The sequence below is a fragment of the Theropithecus gelada genome, chromosome 7b, assembly GCF_003255815.1.
Source record: "Theropithecus gelada isolate Dixy chromosome 7b, Tgel_1.0, whole genome shotgun sequence".
Classification (NCBI taxonomy): Eukaryota; Metazoa; Chordata; class Mammalia; order Primates; family Cercopithecidae; genus Theropithecus; species Theropithecus gelada.
Genome location: NC_037675.1, coordinates 25,475,205 through 25,494,405, shown reverse-complemented (window position 1 = coordinate 25,494,405; position 19,201 = coordinate 25,475,205). Strand labels below are relative to the sequence as shown.

Sequence of the window (19,201 nt, the reverse complement as noted above, 5' to 3'; positions counted from 1 at the left end):
TCTGGATTGCTGTGTACACCTGTGCATCTGTGTTCCCCTACAGTGCCCACCTGATACATACTGGGTGACTTCAAATACCAGTCGAATTCGATGAAAGGAAGAAAGGAGGCAGGGAGGGAGGGAGCCCAGGCCAGGTGGCTGGATGGGGAGGGCCTCCCTTGACCATCCAGGGTGTCAGCTCCTTCCTGGTCCTGAGTCCAGGGAGGGTCAGACACTAGGTTGCAGGGGGCCCTTTTCAGCAAAGCTCTGTTCACCCCACTCTTTCCCTGGTGCCCCTAGATGGTGGCACCAGGAAGAAGGACCACCAAGAAGCCTGGGTGGTAAGATGCCTCTTTATTGGTGCTGGAGCTGTTCCTGAGGGAGTAGGCCATGGGACCCTCATCGGGACCCTTACTCTCAGCTACTTCCTCCTGCGGGGGATACTCTGTCCCAAGGGTACCTCTTCTGTCAGCTTCTGCAGGAGAGAGAAGGTAATGATATTAGGAGCCTGGAGCTCAGACACAGCCTGCACCAGGTGAATTCTGTAGGGTGGGGTCAGAGGTGAGGCTGGGTGGAGGCTATACCTGTAACAAGCGGGCCTGGTAGGCAGGGGGATCCTCTCCAGCCAAAGGCTGGGGGCGTACGTGTAGGTAGCGCTCAGTGGCCGTCTCCAGTTCTTCCACCTCATACAGGGTGGCTGGGTCCAGAGAGTGGGCATTGATGAGGCTCACAAGATACTCTTTGTAGTGTGCCCTGGGGAGAAAAGGGAGCAGAATATTTGTTCTGTTGACTAATATTAACTGAGTGTGTCTAACATAGCTGGGCTCTGAGACACTTGGACGAACAAGATTAACAACCCCTGCCTGTGCCCACACTGCCTGCTACTATCTATCCATGCCCTTGCCCAGAAAGCTTCCTCCCTTCTACCCACTGCGAGACCTACTGCTCCCAGGGACCCACTTTACTGCCTGGGCATGCCCTCACCACTTCTACCCACCGCCCAACACCATGCCCATGTCCTGCTGACACTCACTGGCACAGGCCAGCATAGCCAGCTGGAGTTTCCTTGCCACAAGCTTCATCCCTGAGCCCATTGGGAACCTCCTTCTGCTCCATTACTCGGCAGCCACCTGAAGGTGAGGGAAGAAGGGAGCCTCTGTTGGGAGGCCAATAACCACAAAGCTCCAGAACTGGGATACTCACAAGGTAGGGAAGGCAGCCTCCAAGGAAGGGACTGAGCACAGCAACTCCCGCTTTCCCAGTGGTGCTGGTGGGTACTCAGAGGTGCCATCAGCGGCAGACCATCTGATACAGAGGCAGGAATTTGTCCCTACTTTTATCCAAGCTGGCTTTTGGTTCATAAACACATACCCTCTTGAGATAGCTTTTTTTTTTTTGGTTGTTATTTATCTCTTGACTAGTTAACTTACTTATTCTGTGAAGGTCTTACCTCTTTTTTTTTTTTAAATAGAGACAGGGTCTCACTATGTTGTTCATGCTGGTCTCAAACTCCTGGGCTCAAGTAATCCTCTTGCCTTAGCCTCCTAAAGTGCTGGGATTACGGGTGTGAGCCACCACTCCTGGCTACCTCTGGTTTTTTTTTTTTTGTTTGTTTGTTTTTTGAGATGGAGTTACACCCTTGTTGCCCAGGCTGGACTGGAGTGCAATGGCGCAATCTTGGCTCACTGCAATCTCCGCCTCCTTCCGGGTTCAAGCGATTCTCCTGCCTCGGCCACCCGGGTAGCTGGGATTACAGGTGCTTGCCACCACACCTGGCTAATTTTTTTTTGTATTTTTAGTACAGACAGGGTTTCACCTTGTTGGCCAGGCTGGTCTTGAACTCCTGACCTCAGGTGATCCACCTGCCTTGGCCTCCCAAAGTGCTGGGATTATAGGCATGAGCCACTGCGCTTGGCCACCTCTTTTTTTTTTTTTTTTGAGACTGAGTCTCACTGTTGCCCAGGCTGGAGTGCAGTGGTGCGATCTTGGCTCATTGCAAGCTCCGCCTCCCAGGTTCATGCCATTCTCCTGCCTCAGCCTCCTGAGCAGCTGGGACTACAGGCACCTGCCACCACGCCCGGCTAATTTTTTCTATTTTTTAGTAGAGACGGGGTTTCACTGTGTTAGCCAGGATGGTCTCCATCTCCTGACTTCATGATCTGCCCGCCTTGGCTTCCCAAAGTGTTGGGATTACAGGCATGAGCCACCGCACCTGGCAGGCCACCTCTATTTTTTTTTAAAAAAATTTAAAGCCTACAGCACCTGGTATTCCCAGCCAATCTCTCATCCAAGTACTAACTAGGCCCGAACCTGCTTAGCCTCCAAGATCAGAAAAGATTAGTCACATTCAGGGTGGTATGGACTGTAGACTTACCTCTGTCTACACTGTAGGAAGTGAAAGAGGTTAGAACCACACGTAACACCTTTCTGTTACCCTCATAGAATCTAAAACAGTGCCCTGCAACTAGCACGTCTCATTAAACACTCATTGAGTTAATTAATGAATTATGATCATTTGGGAATGGGAGAAGAAAATTAGTATTAATGCCTTCTTGGGTACCAGGTTCTTTAAAGATGTCTTACGTAAAGTGGCTTAGCTGCAAGGTAGATACTACCCCTATTTTACAGCGGAAGAAACAAGGCCTGGAGTCTCAATTAACTTGCCAAAGGGCGTGCAACAAGTGGTCCCAGACCCAAGCCTCCCCTTTACCCATCATACAGTGGGAACCCAGCACACCATCTCTTCTTCTCAAAGGCTTGTCCTAACACTCACCTCCAGGGACTGCCCGGGCCCCAGCTGGAGGCTCTGTATTAAACATGACATTATTGTCCTGAGGAGGAGAGACAGATGGGTGTTACATTCCCCTTGATGCCAGTCCCTGTTGCATTTCCTAGCATGAAGTCTTTTCCATTCTTGCCCACCCTGGGCCCAGTCTTCTTCTCTCCTGACCACCTCTGACCTGTAGCAGCTTCTGAAGCCGGAGAGCAGTCCAGTCCCGTAGGTAGAAGAGACAGTCTCGAGGGTGGTGGCCGTGCAGAGACTTTTTCACCCTGCAGTTAGGGTCTGGACATTTCTGGCAGAAACCCAGATGGGAGAGAGGAAGTTGGAGACTGTTGGGGTCCTGGCCTCTCAGGAACCCCTGCGTGAGGGGTGTATGGGTGAGGGGAGATGGAGACATTGGAGGAGCAAGCAAAGGGTAAGGGGATAGAGAGTTGTGCTTTACATCCCATTGACCTCTTCTCTTCCCCGGGGCCACTCCTCAATGGCCTCTGCCTCTCAAACCCAATGGAGGCCCCCACCCTTCCATCCCTTCGCCAACTCTCTGGGCTCACATTCTTGGCATAAAAGGCATTGTAGCAGCCGCTGCAGAACTGGTGGCGGCACTGGGTACAGTGAAAGTGCATGCAGCCTCCTCGGGCCAGGGCATACGAGAACTTGCATTTGGGGCAGTCTGCAAAGGACAAGAGGTCAGGGCTGGAGCTGCCGCTGCAACTCAAGGCCCTCAAGAAGAGAGCTGCTGGCAATGACAGGCTTCTGAGCAAACAGGCCAAGTGGGGCAGCCTTACCAATGCCGTTTTCCTGAAGATACATTGCTAGGCCCTGGGCCTGGTATTCTGGGTCATTCATGCGTTTCCAGTTCTGGAAGTCCTCACAGCTCCGACCTCGGTGCTGCTCCTCCCACTGCCGGAGGGAAAGTAGGCTTCACGTGGGAGCTCTATCCCATCCCCTGGCCCTTCTTCCTAGCCCCTCCACTCACATCCAGTGGTCCCCAGCTTGGTTTATGTCACTGCCACCTACCATTTGCTCAGATCTAAAAATGAGAGGCCATCCTTGGTTCTTTCATTTTCTCCTACCGCCTCACACTCCTTTTGCCTTGTTTCCACCCCACAGACCATCTCAACATTATCCCCTTTTCCTTCATCCCTACTGCTACCACTTTACTCCAGGTCACTATCAGCCCTTGCCTCAATTGCTTGCCTTGGTTACTAGTCTGTTTCCCATTCCTGCACCCCTAGGATCAATTCTCCCCATAGCTGTCAAAAGGACTTCAAAATTGTAAGTCAGGTAGCTTCCACAGTATTGGTGGTGTTTTTGGTCCCATGGTAGTCTCAGGTGTTCACTTTGTTTCAGACATGATGCAGATGAAATTTTTTTTTTTTTTTTTTTTGAGATGGAGTCTCGCTCTGTCACCCAGGCTGGAGTGCAATGGCGTGATCTCGGTTCACTGCAGCCTCCACCTCCTGGGTTCAAGTGATTCTCCTGCTCCAGCCTCCAGAGTAGCTGGGATTACAGGCACATGCCACCACACCTGGCTAATTTTCGTATTTTTAGTAGAGACGGGGTTTCACCATATTGGGCAGGCTGGTCTTGAACTCCCGACCTCAAGTGATCCACCCACCATGGCCTCCCAAAGTGATGGGATTACAGGCAGAAGCCACTGTGCCTAGCCAAATATTATACTTCTTAAAAGATAAATGTGGCTGGGCATAGTGGCTCATGCCTGTAATCCCAGTACTTTGGAAGGCTAAGGCGAGGGATCACTTGAGACCAGGAGTTGGAGGCTATAGTGAGCTGTGACTGCACCAGAGGACCCCAGCCTGGGTGACAGTGAGTCCTTGTCTCTAAAAATAAATAAATAAATAAACGAAAGATAAATGAGATAGTATCACCCTTGCTTTTTCTCAGAATGAAGGCGGACGGATACCTGCCTCACTTGGCCTCCAGGGCTCTCCAGACCTGGCAGCTGGCTTCTCTCTGACCACCTGCCACTCCCACCTTGCTTTCCAGGCTCCAGCCACACAACACTTTTTTCTGACTCTGGTCCTTTCCATGTGTTGTTCTTTCTCTCCCAAATGCTCTCTGCATGGCTGGCTTCTTTTTTTTTTTTGCGACGGAGTCTCGCTCTGTCGCCCGGGCTGGAGTGCAGTGGCCGGATCTCAGCTCACTGCAAGCTCCGCCTCCCGGGTTTACGCCATTCTCCTGCCTCAGCCTCCCAAGTAACTGGGACTACAGGCGCCCGCCATCTCGCCCGGCTAGTTTTTTGTATTTTTTAGTAGAGACGGGGTTTCACCGTGTTCGCCAGGATGGTCTCGATCTTCTGACCTCGTGATCCACCCGTCTCGGCCTCCCAAAGTGCTGGGATTACAGGCTTGAGCCACCGCGCCTGGCCTGCTGGCTTCTTTTTAATGTTTAGGCCTGAGCTTAAACCATTTTAGAGAAGACTTGTCTGACCTCTCTACCCTAAGTAGGTCCACTCTGTTACCCTGATCTCAGATTCCTGTTTGTTTTCTTCATAGAACTTAAGCCTATGTATAATTAGTTCCTCTGGCTTACTTCCCTTCCTTCCTCCTCCCCTTTCCTTTCTCTCCCGATTTCCTCCCTCCCTCTGCTTTCTTCCCTTTCTCCTTGTGCCTAGTCTTTCTGACTAGTCTGTAAGCTCTTTTGACCTCAGAGCTCATATCTATTTTGCTCTCCAGTATACAAACTCCCCTGAGTCTAACACAGTACCTGGCAGTAGCTCAGCAAGTATTTCTGAAAGGATGAATGTGCCTCACCTGGCGCTTGCAGCGCACACAGAAGGTCTGGTGACACTGGGGACAAGTCGCCTCCAGCTGCTCACGCTCATATATGAAGCCAAAGGAGCACTGTAAGTACAAGAGCATAAAGTTATCAAAGGCCTGACATGGAACCATCCCCTGTCCCTCCACAGTAGCTCCCCTGGGCAGGCCACTTACCTGGGCACACCACAAGAACTTGGGGTCCCGCATCAGCACACCCTCGGTCAGCTTCTTATGGAACAACGCATAGGCATCTGGCTCTAGGCTCTCTCGAAGCTGGGGACAGGATGCAGAGGTGGTGGGTGGGAGGGTTGCTATTCAAAGCTCAGGGTACCTGAGTCCTAGAGGGGCTGCAGTACCTGGATGTCAAGGGTAGAGAAGTAACTGAGCAACTGTGTGTCATCGGTGAGGTCAGGGCGGCCACAGGCAGGGCACACCATGTCTGTGATGTGCTTCTCCTTCAAGGCGATGGTGAAGTGCTGGCGGAAGCAGTCAGGACAGATGGTGCACTCACAGGAAGTCAGGGCCTGCATCTGGAGGGTGAGGGGTTGGAGGGAGGGGGTCAGAAGCCACAGCTGCCAGCCTAGGGAAGAGGCAGTGGCCAGGTGTCTACTAAGAAATCAGGCTCTAATTAACAATTAGGCAGGGTTAACAACCTCAAGTGCCAGCAGGGGCCAGGCAGGCAACCTAAACATCTGAAGACAGTCAGGTGGAGGAAAATAGACAATGGTGACACCTAAGGTAAAGACAAAAGTGCCTATAAAAACATTCATATTCCATTAAATATACAAGTAACATGCTTGAAATGACAAAACTATAGAGGTGGAGAACAGATTCATGGTTGCTGGGTGACTAGAAGTGGTGGCAGAAGGGTATAATTAAAGAGGTACATGAGGGAGTTCCTCTGTGGTGAGGAAACAATCTGTATCTTGATTATGGTGGTGGTTATATGTATCTATACATGGGACAGAACTGCACAGAACCACACATACACACAGTGGCACATCCACGTGAAAAATGAACAAGACCTATAGTAAAGCTAACGTTGTAGCAATGTCTGTTTCTTGGTCTTGATATTGTACTATAATTATATAAGAAATCACCACTGGGGGTCGGGCATGCTGGCTCACACCTGTAATCCCAGTACTTTGGGAAGCCAAGGTGGGCGGATCACTTGAGGCCAGGAGTTCGAGACCAGCCTGCCAACATGGCGAAACCTTGTCTCTACTAAAAATACAAAAATTAGGCCAGGCACCATGGCTCGTGCCCGTAATCCCAGCACTTTAGGAGTCTGAGGCAGGCGGATCACCTGAGGTCAGGAGTTCCACACCACCCTGACCAACATTGAGAAACCCTGTCTCTACTAAAAATACAAAATTAGGCAGGTGTGGTGGCGCATGCCTGTAATCCCAGCTACTCGGGAGGCTGAGGCAGGAGAATCGCTTGAACCCAGGAGGCGGAGGCTGCAGTGAGCCGAGATCGCACCATTGCACTCCAGCCTGGGCAACAAGAGCAAAACTCCGTCTCAAAAAAAAAAAAAAAAAAAATTAGCCGGGCGTGGTAGAAGATGCCTGTAATCACAGCTATTCGGGAGACTGAGACAGGGGAATCGCTTGAACAGGGAGGTGGGGGTTGCAGTGAGCCATAATTGCGCCACTGCGCTCCAGTCAGGGTGACAGAGCGAGACTCTGTCTCAAAAAAATAAAGTCATCACTGGGTGAAGGTGAGTGAAAAGTACACAGGACTCTATGTACTATTTTTGAAACTTCCTGTAGATTCTACAATTATTTATTTATTTAATTGATTTTGAGACAGAGTCTTACTCCATCGCTCAGACTGGAGTGCCGTGGCACAATCCTGGGTCACTGCAACCTCTGTCTCCCAGGTTTAAGAGATTTTCCTGCCTCAGCCTCCCAAGTAACTGGGATTACAGGCACCCGCTACCACGCCTGGCTAATTTTTGTATTTTTTGTAGAGACAGGGTTTCACCATGTTGGTCAGGCTGGTTTCAAACTCCTGACCTCAGGTGATTCACCCGCCTTGGCCTCCCAAAGTGCTAGGATTACAGGTGTGAGCCACTGTGCCTGGCCAACTTTATTTATTTATTTACTTACTTATTTTTAATTTCATTTTTTTTTTGAGATGGAATCTCATTCTGTTGCCCAGGTTGGAGTGCAGTGGCACAATCTTGGCTCACTGCAACCTCCGCCTCCCAGGTTCAAGCGATTCTCCTGCCTCAGCCTCCCGAGTAGCTGGGATAACAGGCACACGCCACCATGCCTGGCTAATTTTTGTATTTTTAGTAGAGACGGGGTTTCACCATGTTGACCAGGATGGTCTAAATCTCTTGATCTCGTGATCAACCCACTTGGCCTCCCAAAGTGCAGGGATTACAGGCGTAAGCCACCAGGCCCAGCCCTTTATTTTTTTAGAGATGGGAGTCTTATTATGTTGCCCATGCTGGTCTCTAACTCCTGGCTTCAAGGAATTCTCCCACCTCAGACTCCCAAAGCGCTAGGATTACAGGCATAAGGCATCATGCCCAGCAAAATTCTTTTTGAAAACACATCCACAGTAGCGCTGTCACACACACACACACAAATGAACAGTAATTTTTTTTTTTTTTTTTTTTTTTGAGACGGAGTCTCGCTCTGTCGCCCAAGCCGGAGTGCAGTGGCCGGATCTCAGCTCGCTGCAAGCTCCGCCTCTCGGGTTCACGCCATTCTCCTGCCTCAGCCTCCCGAGTAGCTGGGACTACAGGCGCCCACCACCGCGCCCGGCTAGTTTTTTTTTTTTTTGTATTTTTTAGTAGAGATGCGGTTTCACCGCGTTAGCCAGGATGGTCTCCATCTCCTGACCTCGTGATCCGCCCGTCTCGGCCTCCCAAAGTGCTGGGATTACAGGCTTGAGCCACCGCGCCCGGCCTTTAATTTTTTTTTTTTTTTTTTTTTTTGAGACAGAGTCTCACTCTGTTGCCCAGGCTGGAGTGCAGTGATGCAATCTCTGCTCACTGCAAGCTCCACCTCCTGGGTTCATGCCATTCTCCTGCCTCAGCCTCCCGAGTAGCTGGGACTACAGGCACCTGCCACCACACTCGGCTAATTTTTTGTATTTTTAGTAGAGACAGGGTTTCACCATGTCAGCCAGGATGATCTCCATCTCCTGACCTCGTGATCCACCTGCCTTGGCCTCCCAAAGTGCTGGCATTACAGGCGTGAGCCACTGCGCCCGGCCTAGTTTTTTTTTTTTTTTTTTTGAGACGGAGTCTCGCGCTGTCGCCCAGGCTGGAGTGCAGTGGCCGGATCTCAGCTCACTGCAAGCTCCGCCTCCCGGCTTCACGCCATTCTCCGGCCTCAGCCTCCCGAGTAGCTGGGACTACAGGCGCTGCCACCTCGCCCGGCTATTTTTTGTATTTCTTAGTAGAGACGGGGTTTCACCGGGTTAGCCAGGATGGTCTCGATCTCCTGACCTCGTGATCCGCCCATCTCGGCCTCCCAAAGTGCTGGGATTACAGGCTTGAGCCACCGCGCCCGGCCTAGTAATTCTTTAATATCAGCAAATATCCAGTTTATAGGAACAAGCCCTTCTTAGCTCCCAAGCCTCCACGTACTCTAGGTCAGAGCAGTTAGACTGGCTCTGTATGTGTTTTGTTTTGGTTTTACTCTGTATTTTTAAAATAATTGTAGAGGTCAAGAGTTCGAGACCAGCCTGGCCAATATGGCGAAACCCCGTCTCTACTAAAAATATAAAAATTAGCCGAATGTGGTGGCAGGCGCCTGTAACCCCAGCTACTCAGGAGGCTGAGGCAGGAGAACTGCTTGGAGGAGGTGGAGGTTACAATGAACTGAGATTGCGCCACTGTACTCCAGCCTGGGGTCAAGACTGAAATTCCATCTCAAAAAAAAAATAAGTAAATAAAGTTTTACATTTTAGAGATATATACTGAAGCATTTATAAGCTATATTATGCCTGATATTTGATATAAAAATAACCGTCTGTGTATATATGTGAAATAAAGACTGATCATATTTGTTGACAATTGCTGAAGCTTGATGATGAATACACTGGGAGTGGAAGGGTTGCAGGGGGATATGGGAATTTGTTATACAGTGTAGTACTTTTCTACTATTGCACGTTTGAAAATTTCCATAATAGGAAATTTTTTTTCAAGGGAGGAGATAAGCCTATTCCTGACCTCCCCCTCCCAGAAGCCTTCAGGGGTACATGGGCAACTGAAGAGCAGAAGACAGGATCAGAGATGGGGACTGGGGTAGGGTGGGGGTCCAAAAGAATAGAGTAATTCTTGGACCAGGTACTGTGGGGAGGGACTTACCCGGTTGTGGGGCAGGGCCCAGCCACACACAGCACACTCCTGGGCAAGCAAGCGGCGCAGGAAGGCCCGGTCCTGGCTGTGCCTTACAGCTTCTACCACGTCCCCCAACTCATAGTTCCTGGGTGTCTCCTGCAGCAATGACAGTGCCAGCTCTGCCCGGCCCCAGCTGGGGAGTGCGTAGACTGCCAAAAGCCGCCTGACCAGGCTCTGCAATGTGATTCAGGTGGAGGGGGGAAGTGCTGTCAGACTCCAGGGACCCTTCCCCTCAGCTCCCTCTTGCTCCTCTAGGTGGACCCTTGGGTTTCTTGCCTCCTCCCAGCACCTGCTTGTCTGGCCCATCCCAGGAAGGGGTGGGCTCAGGGCCACTGTCCCAGAGGCGCTGGTGGAAGGGCTCTAGGCGTTGGCGCTGTAGCTCAGTCAGGGCCCGTGACACATCACCTCCATGCTGGAACAATGCCTGGAGAGACCCCTCCTCAGGCCCAAAGCCTAGAGACTGGAGCTCCTGCACCTGCAAGATGGGAGTGGTGAGAGGGAGTGAAGTGGGAAACCAAGCAAGGGAGAATGTGAGAGATGCAGACTCTCGACCCTATCCCATATCCAGCACAGCTGATACCTTCCTTCGCCTGGTCCTCACACATTCCTCCACAGCTTCATCAAGGTTGCCATGACGATCCAGCCAGGCTTTCCGGGCCTCCTGACAGGAAAAGGCACCCAGCCCAGGGTCCTGCTGTCCAGCCAGCTCAGCCACCATCTCCAGCACGTAGGGCAGTTCTGAGCGCAACCACTGCAGAGGCACCTCAGTGCCCGAGTACTGCAGAGCCGAGAAGATCTCCTCTGGACAGGCACCTGCGGCTTCCCCTTCCTAAGGCACAGTCCTGCCCATCAGGCCAATCAGGTGGGGCACACCCTTCACCCACCCTCAGCCTGATCTAAGATGGTGACAGTGGCTCAGCTCAGACATATGGATCATGTCATCAGTGCACAGCATGGTAACTGCCTCAGTAACAAGGAGCTGCTGCTAACAATGACAAGGTTCATAGAAACTATTAACCACCTGCAGCATCTCCTTTCCCACACCAGCTCAGCCCTACCTCATCCCAAGCCCAGTCCTTACCCGGATCATGCTCACTAGCTGGAGGCCTTCCTCCCGCATCTTGTCTTGGCGCTGCTTCCCAGGGTCTCCACAGGAACTGGGCAGGGAGGCACTAAGGCGTTGTGGGGGCCCAAGCTTAGGGGGACCCTTTTCCAAAGAGCTGGCATAGGGCCGGGGGGCACGTTGTACTGGAATGGGGCTACTAGTCCGGTTGCACATTACACACACCCAGCCAGGGCTCGAGTTGCAGAAGGTACAGTGAATACAGTACCAGACATGACTCTGGGCAGAGGCCAGCAAAGTATCCCCCTGCTGGGAAGGCAGAGAGAATTATCCCTTTGACTGGCTGGCTGAGGTTCACAACAGAAATACAGGGAGTTGGGAGGAAGTGAAGGAAAACATGGGATAGAAAAGAAGAGAATGACTTGAGGTAACACACAATAAAGAGCTGGGAAGGCCAGGAACAGATTACCTGAAGGGGTTGCAGGCAAATGCCAGCATCTCGGGAATCCACCACCAAGCTGGGAGGCTGGGCCAGCCGAGGTCGCTCACATATGGAACACAGCACAGCTGCTGCCTCATTCTCAAAGGTACAGCTCTGGCAGGCCCACCGACCCCTTGCAAGATCAGGTTCTAGGCCTCCAGTTCCTTGGGCACCCTCAGTTCCTAACCCCAACCCCTTACAGCCTCGGGGCCGATCACAGGCCACACAGAGCACTGCCCAAGGCTCATTTAGCATGGCACAGGCAGCACAGTGCCAGGGCAAACGAGCACTTGTAGGATTAGGGGAAGAAAGAGAGCTGTCCCCCAGTGCCAGCACGGAGGTCGACTGGGGCCGTGGTTGGGCTGAGGCAGGTAAACTGTAATGGAAAAGCAGACATGGCCTACTGAAGTGGCACCTGGTGCCTGGATCCCTCACCTCTAAGCATTCCCCATTTCCTGGGTAACAACACATGTCTCTGGCCTTTGCACACATTGTCCCTGTCTCGAACACTCCTATACCCATAGCCTATGCAACATTTAAATGACAGTTTAAAGCTCACTTCTTCCTAGTAGACACTGCTAATACATGGCCTGACCTACACTAGATGTTTAAAATATTGCCACCTGATTCAGCTGACCCTTCAGACTAGGTTGCAAACCACCTACTACCATAACAACTGGGGTTACTATAATTGCTACTTGCTTGATGTATATGTCTATTATCCCCTTCAGGGTTCTGATTGGCTACTTCTCCTCTATTAAACAGTCTTTAGCACAGAAACTGGCAGGTAGTCCATAACCAAGTGATCTTAAGTTCTCTAAATTTCACTCACCCAGAAGAGAAACTCTCTCACCTGGGGCTTAGGTGGGTACCCTGGAGGACCCCAGGCAGGGTCTGGCGGAGGTGATGAGCACGGGATGGGTGTCCATGGAACAGGTGGTCACAGGCTGGACACAGGGCCTGTTTACAGGATGGGCAGTGCAGTGTGCCTGGGGCAGAACCACAGAGGAAGCAGGGACCAGGAGTGGAGCCTGGAGAGCAGGAGAGATAGAACATCTTTCCAAAAAAGACCAAGTTACATCTGAATCTGCTGTGGATGGGGGCAAATCACAAGACTACTTTTTAACACATCTGGCCCAAGGAAACAATTTTAATCTCTTTTAAAAAACAAAGAGGCCGGACACGGTGGTTCATGCCAGTAATCCCAACAATTTGGGAGGCTGAGGCGGGTGGATCACCTGAGGTCGGGAGTTCCAGACCAGCCTGACCAACATGGAGAAACCCTGTATCTACCAAAAATACAAAATTAGCCGAGTGTGGTGGTGCATGCCTGTAATCCCAGCTACCTGGGAGGCTGCGGCAGGAGAATCGCTTGAACCCGGGAGGCGGAGGTTGCGGTGAGTGGAGATCGCACCATTGCACTCCAGCCTGGGCAACAAGAGCAAAACTCTGTCTCAAAACAAACAAACACAAAGGAAGATAACCAAGAAGGCAGAGGAGCATCCCAAATTTCCATCAATATAGCTTCCTACTTGGTCCCCAATTTAGGACCAATAATACCTGGGGCAGAGGGTGTGGTGAGGGGGCCAGGAGCAATCTCTCTCAATAGGGGGTCAAATTCTGAAAGCTGTAGCATCTGAAAAAGAAAGGGCAGGGAATGAACAAGGGTTTAGGGATACAGAGTCCCACAATTCCGGTTCCCTTTGTACACCAGCCCCTTTCCTGCCTTCCTTACATCATCTTCAACCTTGTCTTCCAACAGCTGCTCCAGTGCCTGCTGTCTTGGATGAGTATTCTGCAATAATACAGATAAAAACGGTTTCCACCTAGACCCCTAGAACAAAGCCCTCCCTCTAAGCCCTGGTCCCTTAACATTCACAGAGGGAAAATCAGTACCCGGAGCTCCCAGAATGCTGAACTACGCCCATAGTTCAGCAGCACAGGGGTCCTCAGACTTACTTGAGTTAGGCTGGGCTCCCCAGCCCTGGTGCATAAGTCCATCAAGACTAGAGGAGCATCTCACCTGCAATAGCAGGCTGAGCTCTGTCCGAAGCAGCAGTACTTCCAGTGTGACTGTAGCAACCTGGTGCTCATTTGGCTCCTCTTGCCCTTCGGGGAAGCTCAACCCATCTGGCTGCTCCTCTGTATAGCCATATAATCGCAGCACATCTCGGCCCCCCTGCCACACATTCACAACCAGTCACCACCCAGGAGGCTTCCTGCCTAGTAGGGCTGGACCCCTCCCCATTCAGCACAATCTCAGGCCTTTTCTAGCCAAACCCCAGCCCAGACCCAGCCCCCTCTCCCATAAGGCCAGGGGATTCACCTGCACAGCATCCACCGTGCTGCGAAAGACAGGGTTATTAAACTTGACGCCGCGCCAGTACCGGGGCCGCTGAGGGCTGAGAAGGTTGCGGCCATATTTCTCCAGGATGTTCAGGGCCGTGGACAGGGTACTGAGGTAGTTTCGGGGCTGGGAGCAATGAGAGCAGAGAGTTGTAAGTGTAGCCCGGGCCTCAGGCCCTGGTGCCCCCTTCCAAGCGGGGCCGGGCCTCACCTCCCCATGGGCGTTGCAGCGGACCAGGCGTGCGGCGTCCAGCTGCAGGTAGCGGGCGGTTGGCGGCAGAGAGCTGGCTAGCAGCGGCCGGAGCTGCTCCAGGGAAAACGCCTGCCCGGAATCCCTCCTCAGGGCGCTCGCCAGCTCCTCGCGGGCCACCAGGAAGGCCCGCTCCTCTTCCTCCCCCGGCATCCTGAGAAAGGAGTCAGCCCCAGCCTTGCCGCCCGCCGGGACCCGGCGCGGGCAGCGCGCGGCCGAAGCGCCGCCCCTCCCGTCTGGTGCCCGGCTTTGAGGCCCACCCCGGCCCGCGCAGCCGCCCCGGGTCACTCAGACCACGGTCATTCTCCAGCCCCCGGCCCAGCGCCAGGGTTAGCCGAGAACAGGAAATACTAGGAAAGAGGGCGGGACAGCGACCCAATTTCAGAGGAACGGGCGGGGCTTAAGGTTAAGCTGGGAGCGGGTGTCCCGAAACCAGGGGGCGTGGCCAAGAGGGAGGGCCAGGTCTCAAGCAATGAGAAGGCAAATGGCTCCTGGCTCCTCCCTCAGCGCGCCCCAGCATCTTCCCTCAGTCAAGCGCTCTTCCCCGCCTTCCTCCAGTCTGGTTCCACCCCTTCCGGATAGCCCCAGGCGCGGGGTTATCCTATTCAGCTCAAAATCTTCCTTTTTCTAGCTGGACCAGTCCGCTACGCTCCGGGCCTCACAGGGGAAGTCCCACCCTGCAGGAGAACCGACTCTGGCCGGCCCTAGCCCCTCTTGAGCGAGTCCCGCCCCATCTCCGATCTGTCCTGAAGGCTGAGGGAAGACCCTCACCCAGCCCCTGCCCTCTCCCTTCTAAGGGCGGCTAGCCCTTCTCCACCCCAGGCGCTCCCTCTGGCTGCCCCTCCTACTCGCTCTCATCTCTCTCCGTCCGCTGTTTGCGGTCGAGACTTCTTGGGGGAGCCCCGCCACTGGATACCCCCTTTGCCATACTCCCACCTCTCTTACCCCGACCCTGGACTTCTCGTGGGCCCTAGCTATAAGCCCCGCCCCTCTCCAAGGGACAGTCCCCGCTCCAGTCTCCGCGGTCCCACTCACCCCAGCCCCTCCCTCGGGCAGCCCCTGGGCTTGTGACCCAGCCAGCACCGCCTCTCCTAGTGGCAACTGGCTGGGAATGGCTGAGGGGCTACCTACTGCTTGCGGCCTGCCGGGGGAGGAGGGAGGTGGAAAGAAGAAAGGGGGCGGGGTTGAGGGGGGCGGGCCTGGACCTGGGGAGTGAAAGCGAAAGCCCCGGCGACTAGCCGGGAGACCAGAGATCTAGCGACTGAAGCAGCATGGCCAAGCCGTGTGGGGTGCGCCTGAGCGGGGAAGCCCGCAAACAGGTAATGGTGAATCGGAGGCCAGGAAGGGGTCATAGAGCCCTCTTGGGGGGAGGCCAAGCTGGGTGGTTCAGGGGACCAAAGCAGTGCCAGATAATTCCCCCAATCTCGCTAGTGCCTTCACTTCTCGGGGATTCCCAGATTCCTGCCCTCTGACTGCAGTGAGTAGGAGCTTCCAGGGGAAACTGGCTTGTGGTGAGAAAGGCCTGAGCCACAGTTGGAGGGCCCCCTGTTGTGGGTGGAAGCTTTTGACAACCCAGACCCTTAACCAACATCCGGGTACTACTCTCTGTGTAGGTGGAGGTCTTCAGGCAGAATCTTTTCCAGGAGGTAAGTCTCTGGATTTCAGCGATTTGACCCAGAATCTTAGACCAATACTTGAGGATAACAACCTCTCCTAATGACCCCCCCAAGTCACCCTAGACTTAACCCTACTTCCCTTACCAAGCCTTCACCCAAAGTAACCCCGGAATTATTGATAGCTACCTTTAATCTGACCTTTCTTATGACTCTCCCCACTTCTGGCACTTCTCCCCTCTTTTGATGTGAAGGAAAAAATCCATGGCTCCCAAAGCAGGACTAGCACAGTCCTAACCTTAGTTCTGCCACTTACCAGCTTGGGCAAGTCCTTTCATTTTCAGGTCTTCAGTTTCCTCATTTGCAAGTCTTGGACCCAGTGATTTCCAAAGGCCCTTCCAGTTCCATTTGTCAGACATCTCATTGAGCATATTCTGTGATTCCCCTCCCTTGCAATGTAACCCACAGGCTGAGGAATTCCTCTACAGATTCTTGCCACAGAAAATCATATACCTGAATCAGCTCTTGCAAGTGAGTAGTGTGGCCCCCTCCTGCCCCTTCCCATGTCCTCTCTCCCCTTTGCCCATCCTCTCTAGCTAACAACTGGATTCAGCATGCAGAGAATAGTTTCAAGTAGTGGACTGGGAATATTAGGATGGCGTGAGGCATGAGCCTAGGTTGGGAGGCAGAGGGCAAGTGGGATGTATGGAGGGAAGGCTGTGACCTAGGATGAAGGGAAGAGACTGGGCAGCCCCTGACAGTGAACTCTGTGCAGGAGGACTCCCTCAATGTGGCTGACCTGACTTCCCTCCGGGCCCCACTGGACATCCCCATCCCAGACCCTCCACCCAAGGATGATGAGGTGAGGCATTCAGGGTGCAGGACTTGGACTATAAACCCAATGGAGATGATAGCCCTTCAACCTCTGTGACTTTTCCAAAGCTACTTTCCCCCTTTTTTGTCTTAGATGGAAACAGATAAGCAGGAGAAGAAAGAAGGTAAGAGAGATAAGAGGTGACCAGGGAAGGGGAGATGGCACATTGGCTGCTGGATGAGAAAGGGCCTGAATCCCCTCTTTCTCACAGTCCCTAAGTGTGGATTTCTCCCTGGGAATGAGAAAGTCCTGTCCCTGCTTGCCCTGGTTAAGCCAGAAGTCTGGACTCTCAAAGAGAAATGCATTCTGGTAAGCCTGGGAAATGGGGGAGGTGGAAAGAGAAGATACACAAAGTGAGGCCCTGGACTCCTCCATAGATACAAGTCCTTCATACAGAGACCTAGTCCTGAAAAAGAAAACTTCCTTCTGTGCCTTGGGCTTAGATCTCCTTTGTTCTCATTCTGTTAGACCTCTCTTATCACAACGGTACCCCCAAAATTAGAGACTGTGCAGTATCCACTCTGTAACCTCAGAACCTACTGCTCTATCGGGTTCATAGTAGAGGTGGCATGATATAGTGAGTGAATTGTTTTAAAAGATTGGACCCTAGAGAGAGACTGCTTAGGTTCAAATCATGATTCTATCAGTTACCTAGCTGGTAACCTTAAGTAAGTCACTTAGACATTCTGTGACTCAGTTTTTTCATCTGTTAAATGGATACAATAAATATGTGTCTCTGATGGTTGCTGTGATGATTAAATGAAATAAATACATGACACAGCGCTGGTGTGTAATAAGTACCCAATTAAATATAACAATTTTTTAGTAAGTGACAATAATAGGAAGAACTCAGTATGTTTGTTGAATGATTCTTATATGATACCTCTTAACACAGGTGATTACATGGATCCAGCACCTGATCCCCAAGATTGAAGATGGAAATGATTTTGGGGTAGCAATCCAGGTAAGAAAAGGGTAACTGAAGACACTTAGAGTGGGGAGAGCCTCGGAGGTTGAGCTAGACATGAACCAGAAGGAGGAGGAAGATAGTGTATGAAATGGGGAGGATATGAAGTGTTGTCTTTGCTTCCCGTGTCACCACAGGAGAAGGTGCTGGAGAGGGTGAATGCCGTCAAGACCAAAGTGGAAGCTTTCCAGACAACCATTTCCAAGTGAGGGCAGCTGGAAGACCAGCATTGGGGGCAGTAGGAGCATTTCTTTGGGACCCCCAAAGCTAGGCATCAGGATGATGGGAGACTTTGGGAAGGGTCTGAGGGAGTACATCTCCCTGAACACTCATTCCTGTGGTATTTCCTTGCTTCTGGCAGGTACTTCTCAGAACGTGGGGATGCTGTGGCCAAGGCCTCCAAGGAGACTCATGTAGTGAGTGGATAGTCCACCAGCCTTTTAGCTGGGGGTGGGACGAGGAGGTGTGGAGAAAGAGGTCCTCCTTGTCTTGTTTGTGACTTTCCCAATGTGTAGAATATTTAGCTAAAAGCATTGCCTAGAAAAACCGATTAGGGCTTCAACGACTTTGACCCTTTTCTCTGCTCAGTCCCTTGGGATCCTATTTCTTGGTGCTAAGAAGGGGTTCATTCTCAAGTTAACTTGTTTCCTATAAAAGGAAACCAGACTCATGTCCCAGCCTCCCAAGGGACTGACACAGCTTTGCCTCCCACACTGCAGATGGATTACCGGGCCTTGGTGCATGAGCGAGATGAGGCAGCCTATGGGGAGCTCAGGGCCATGGTGCTGGACCTGAGGGCCTTCTATGTGAGTCTGGAGTAAGGCCTTAGGGGAGGTGGATGAGTAGGGGCGGGCAGGGGATTGGCTAAGAACCTGACTCTTGCACTCTGGCCTTCTCCCAGGCCGAGCTTTATCATATCATCAGCAGCAACCTGGAGAAAATTGTCAACCCAAAGGGTGAAGAGAAGCCATCTATGTACTGAACCCAGGACTAGAAGGAAAATAAATGATCTATATGTTGTATGGATTCCCTTCCTGCATGTGTCATTCATTCAAAAAGCATTTATTGAGGTGGCACCTATGTCCAGACTGAAGATGAATGTGGTGGGAAGGGGTGGGTGTCATGACTTAGATGCCCACTGTAATCTTGTTTTTTTTTTTTGAGATGGAGTCTCACTTTGTCGCCCAGGCTGGAGTGCAGTGGCACGATCTCGGCTCACTGCAAGCTCTGCCTCCTGGGTTCACGCCATTCTCCTGCCTCAGCCTCCCAAGTAGCTGGAATTACAGGCGCCCGCCAGCACGCCCCGCTAATTTTTTGTATTTTTAGTAGAGATGGAGTTTCACCATATTAGCCAGGATGATCTTGATCTCCTGACCTCGTGATCCGCCCGTCTCAGCCTCCCTAAATGCTGGAATTACAGGCGTGAGCCACTGTGCCCAGCCAGCCCACTGTAATCTTAAGAGGTCCTCCAAAGGAACAGGGTGGGGATTGTTACATGCCATGACAGCCATGCAGATAACCTGTATTTTGGAATGTAACAGTATTATTTTCATCCAGAGGTCTCAGGAATTAGTGGAAGAGATGGCATTTGCAAAGAGCCCTTATGGGAATAATAAGGCTTTGGATAGACAAGGGGAAAGTTCTGTGGCCAACATCAGGAATGAAGAAAGAAGGAATCCTTATCAGTTTAGGAAAAGGCTAGA

At 52.0% G+C, this 19,201-nt stretch overlaps 2 protein-coding genes across 3 annotated transcripts; one reads left to right on the top strand and one right to left on the bottom strand.

The window, feature by feature from the left end:
* Positions 1–312: 312 nt before the first annotated feature.
* Positions 313–15,022, bottom strand: RNF31 (ring finger protein 31). 2 transcript variants are annotated; one of them, XM_025391633.1, is made up of 21 exons: positions 14,990–15,022; positions 13,775–13,921; positions 13,408–13,627; positions 13,184–13,243; positions 13,009–13,084; positions 12,302–12,479; positions 11,437–11,824; positions 10,986–11,276; positions 10,485–10,733; positions 10,194–10,379; positions 9,872–10,078; positions 5,898–6,071; positions 5,716–5,814; positions 5,536–5,625; positions 3,547–3,661; positions 3,313–3,431; positions 2,940–3,053; positions 2,753–2,810; positions 1,013–1,109; positions 564–732; positions 313–454 (listed from the first exon to the last, which is right to left on the bottom strand). In XM_025391633.1, exons 3-21 carry the CDS (start codon positions 13,447–13,449, stop codon positions 401–403), a joined length of 2,766 nt encoding a protein of 921 aa, XP_025247418.1. In that variant the 5' UTR covers positions 13,450–13,627; positions 13,775–13,921; positions 14,990–15,022; the 3' UTR covers positions 313–400. The 2 variants fall into 2 exon arrangements, with proteins under 2 accessions (XP_025247418.1, XP_025247417.1); XM_025391632.1 differs by lacking the exon at positions 14,990–15,022 and adding an exon at positions 14,006–14,678 and having other exon boundaries at positions 13,472–13,627.
* Positions 15,023–15,049: 27 nt separating this feature from the next.
* PSME2 (proteasome activator subunit 2) lies at positions 15,050–18,524 on the top strand. The gene is made up of 11 exons (XM_025391634.1): positions 15,050–15,363; positions 15,658–15,690; positions 16,126–16,188; positions 16,433–16,519; positions 16,625–16,655; positions 16,743–16,840; positions 17,427–17,495; positions 17,636–17,703; positions 17,860–17,914; positions 18,218–18,304; positions 18,400–18,524. Exons 1-11 carry the CDS (start codon positions 15,316–15,318, stop codon positions 18,478–18,480), a joined length of 720 nt encoding a protein of 239 aa, XP_025247419.1. The 5' UTR covers positions 15,050–15,315; the 3' UTR covers positions 18,481–18,524.
* The last annotated feature ends 677 nt before the right edge of the window (positions 18,525–19,201 follow it).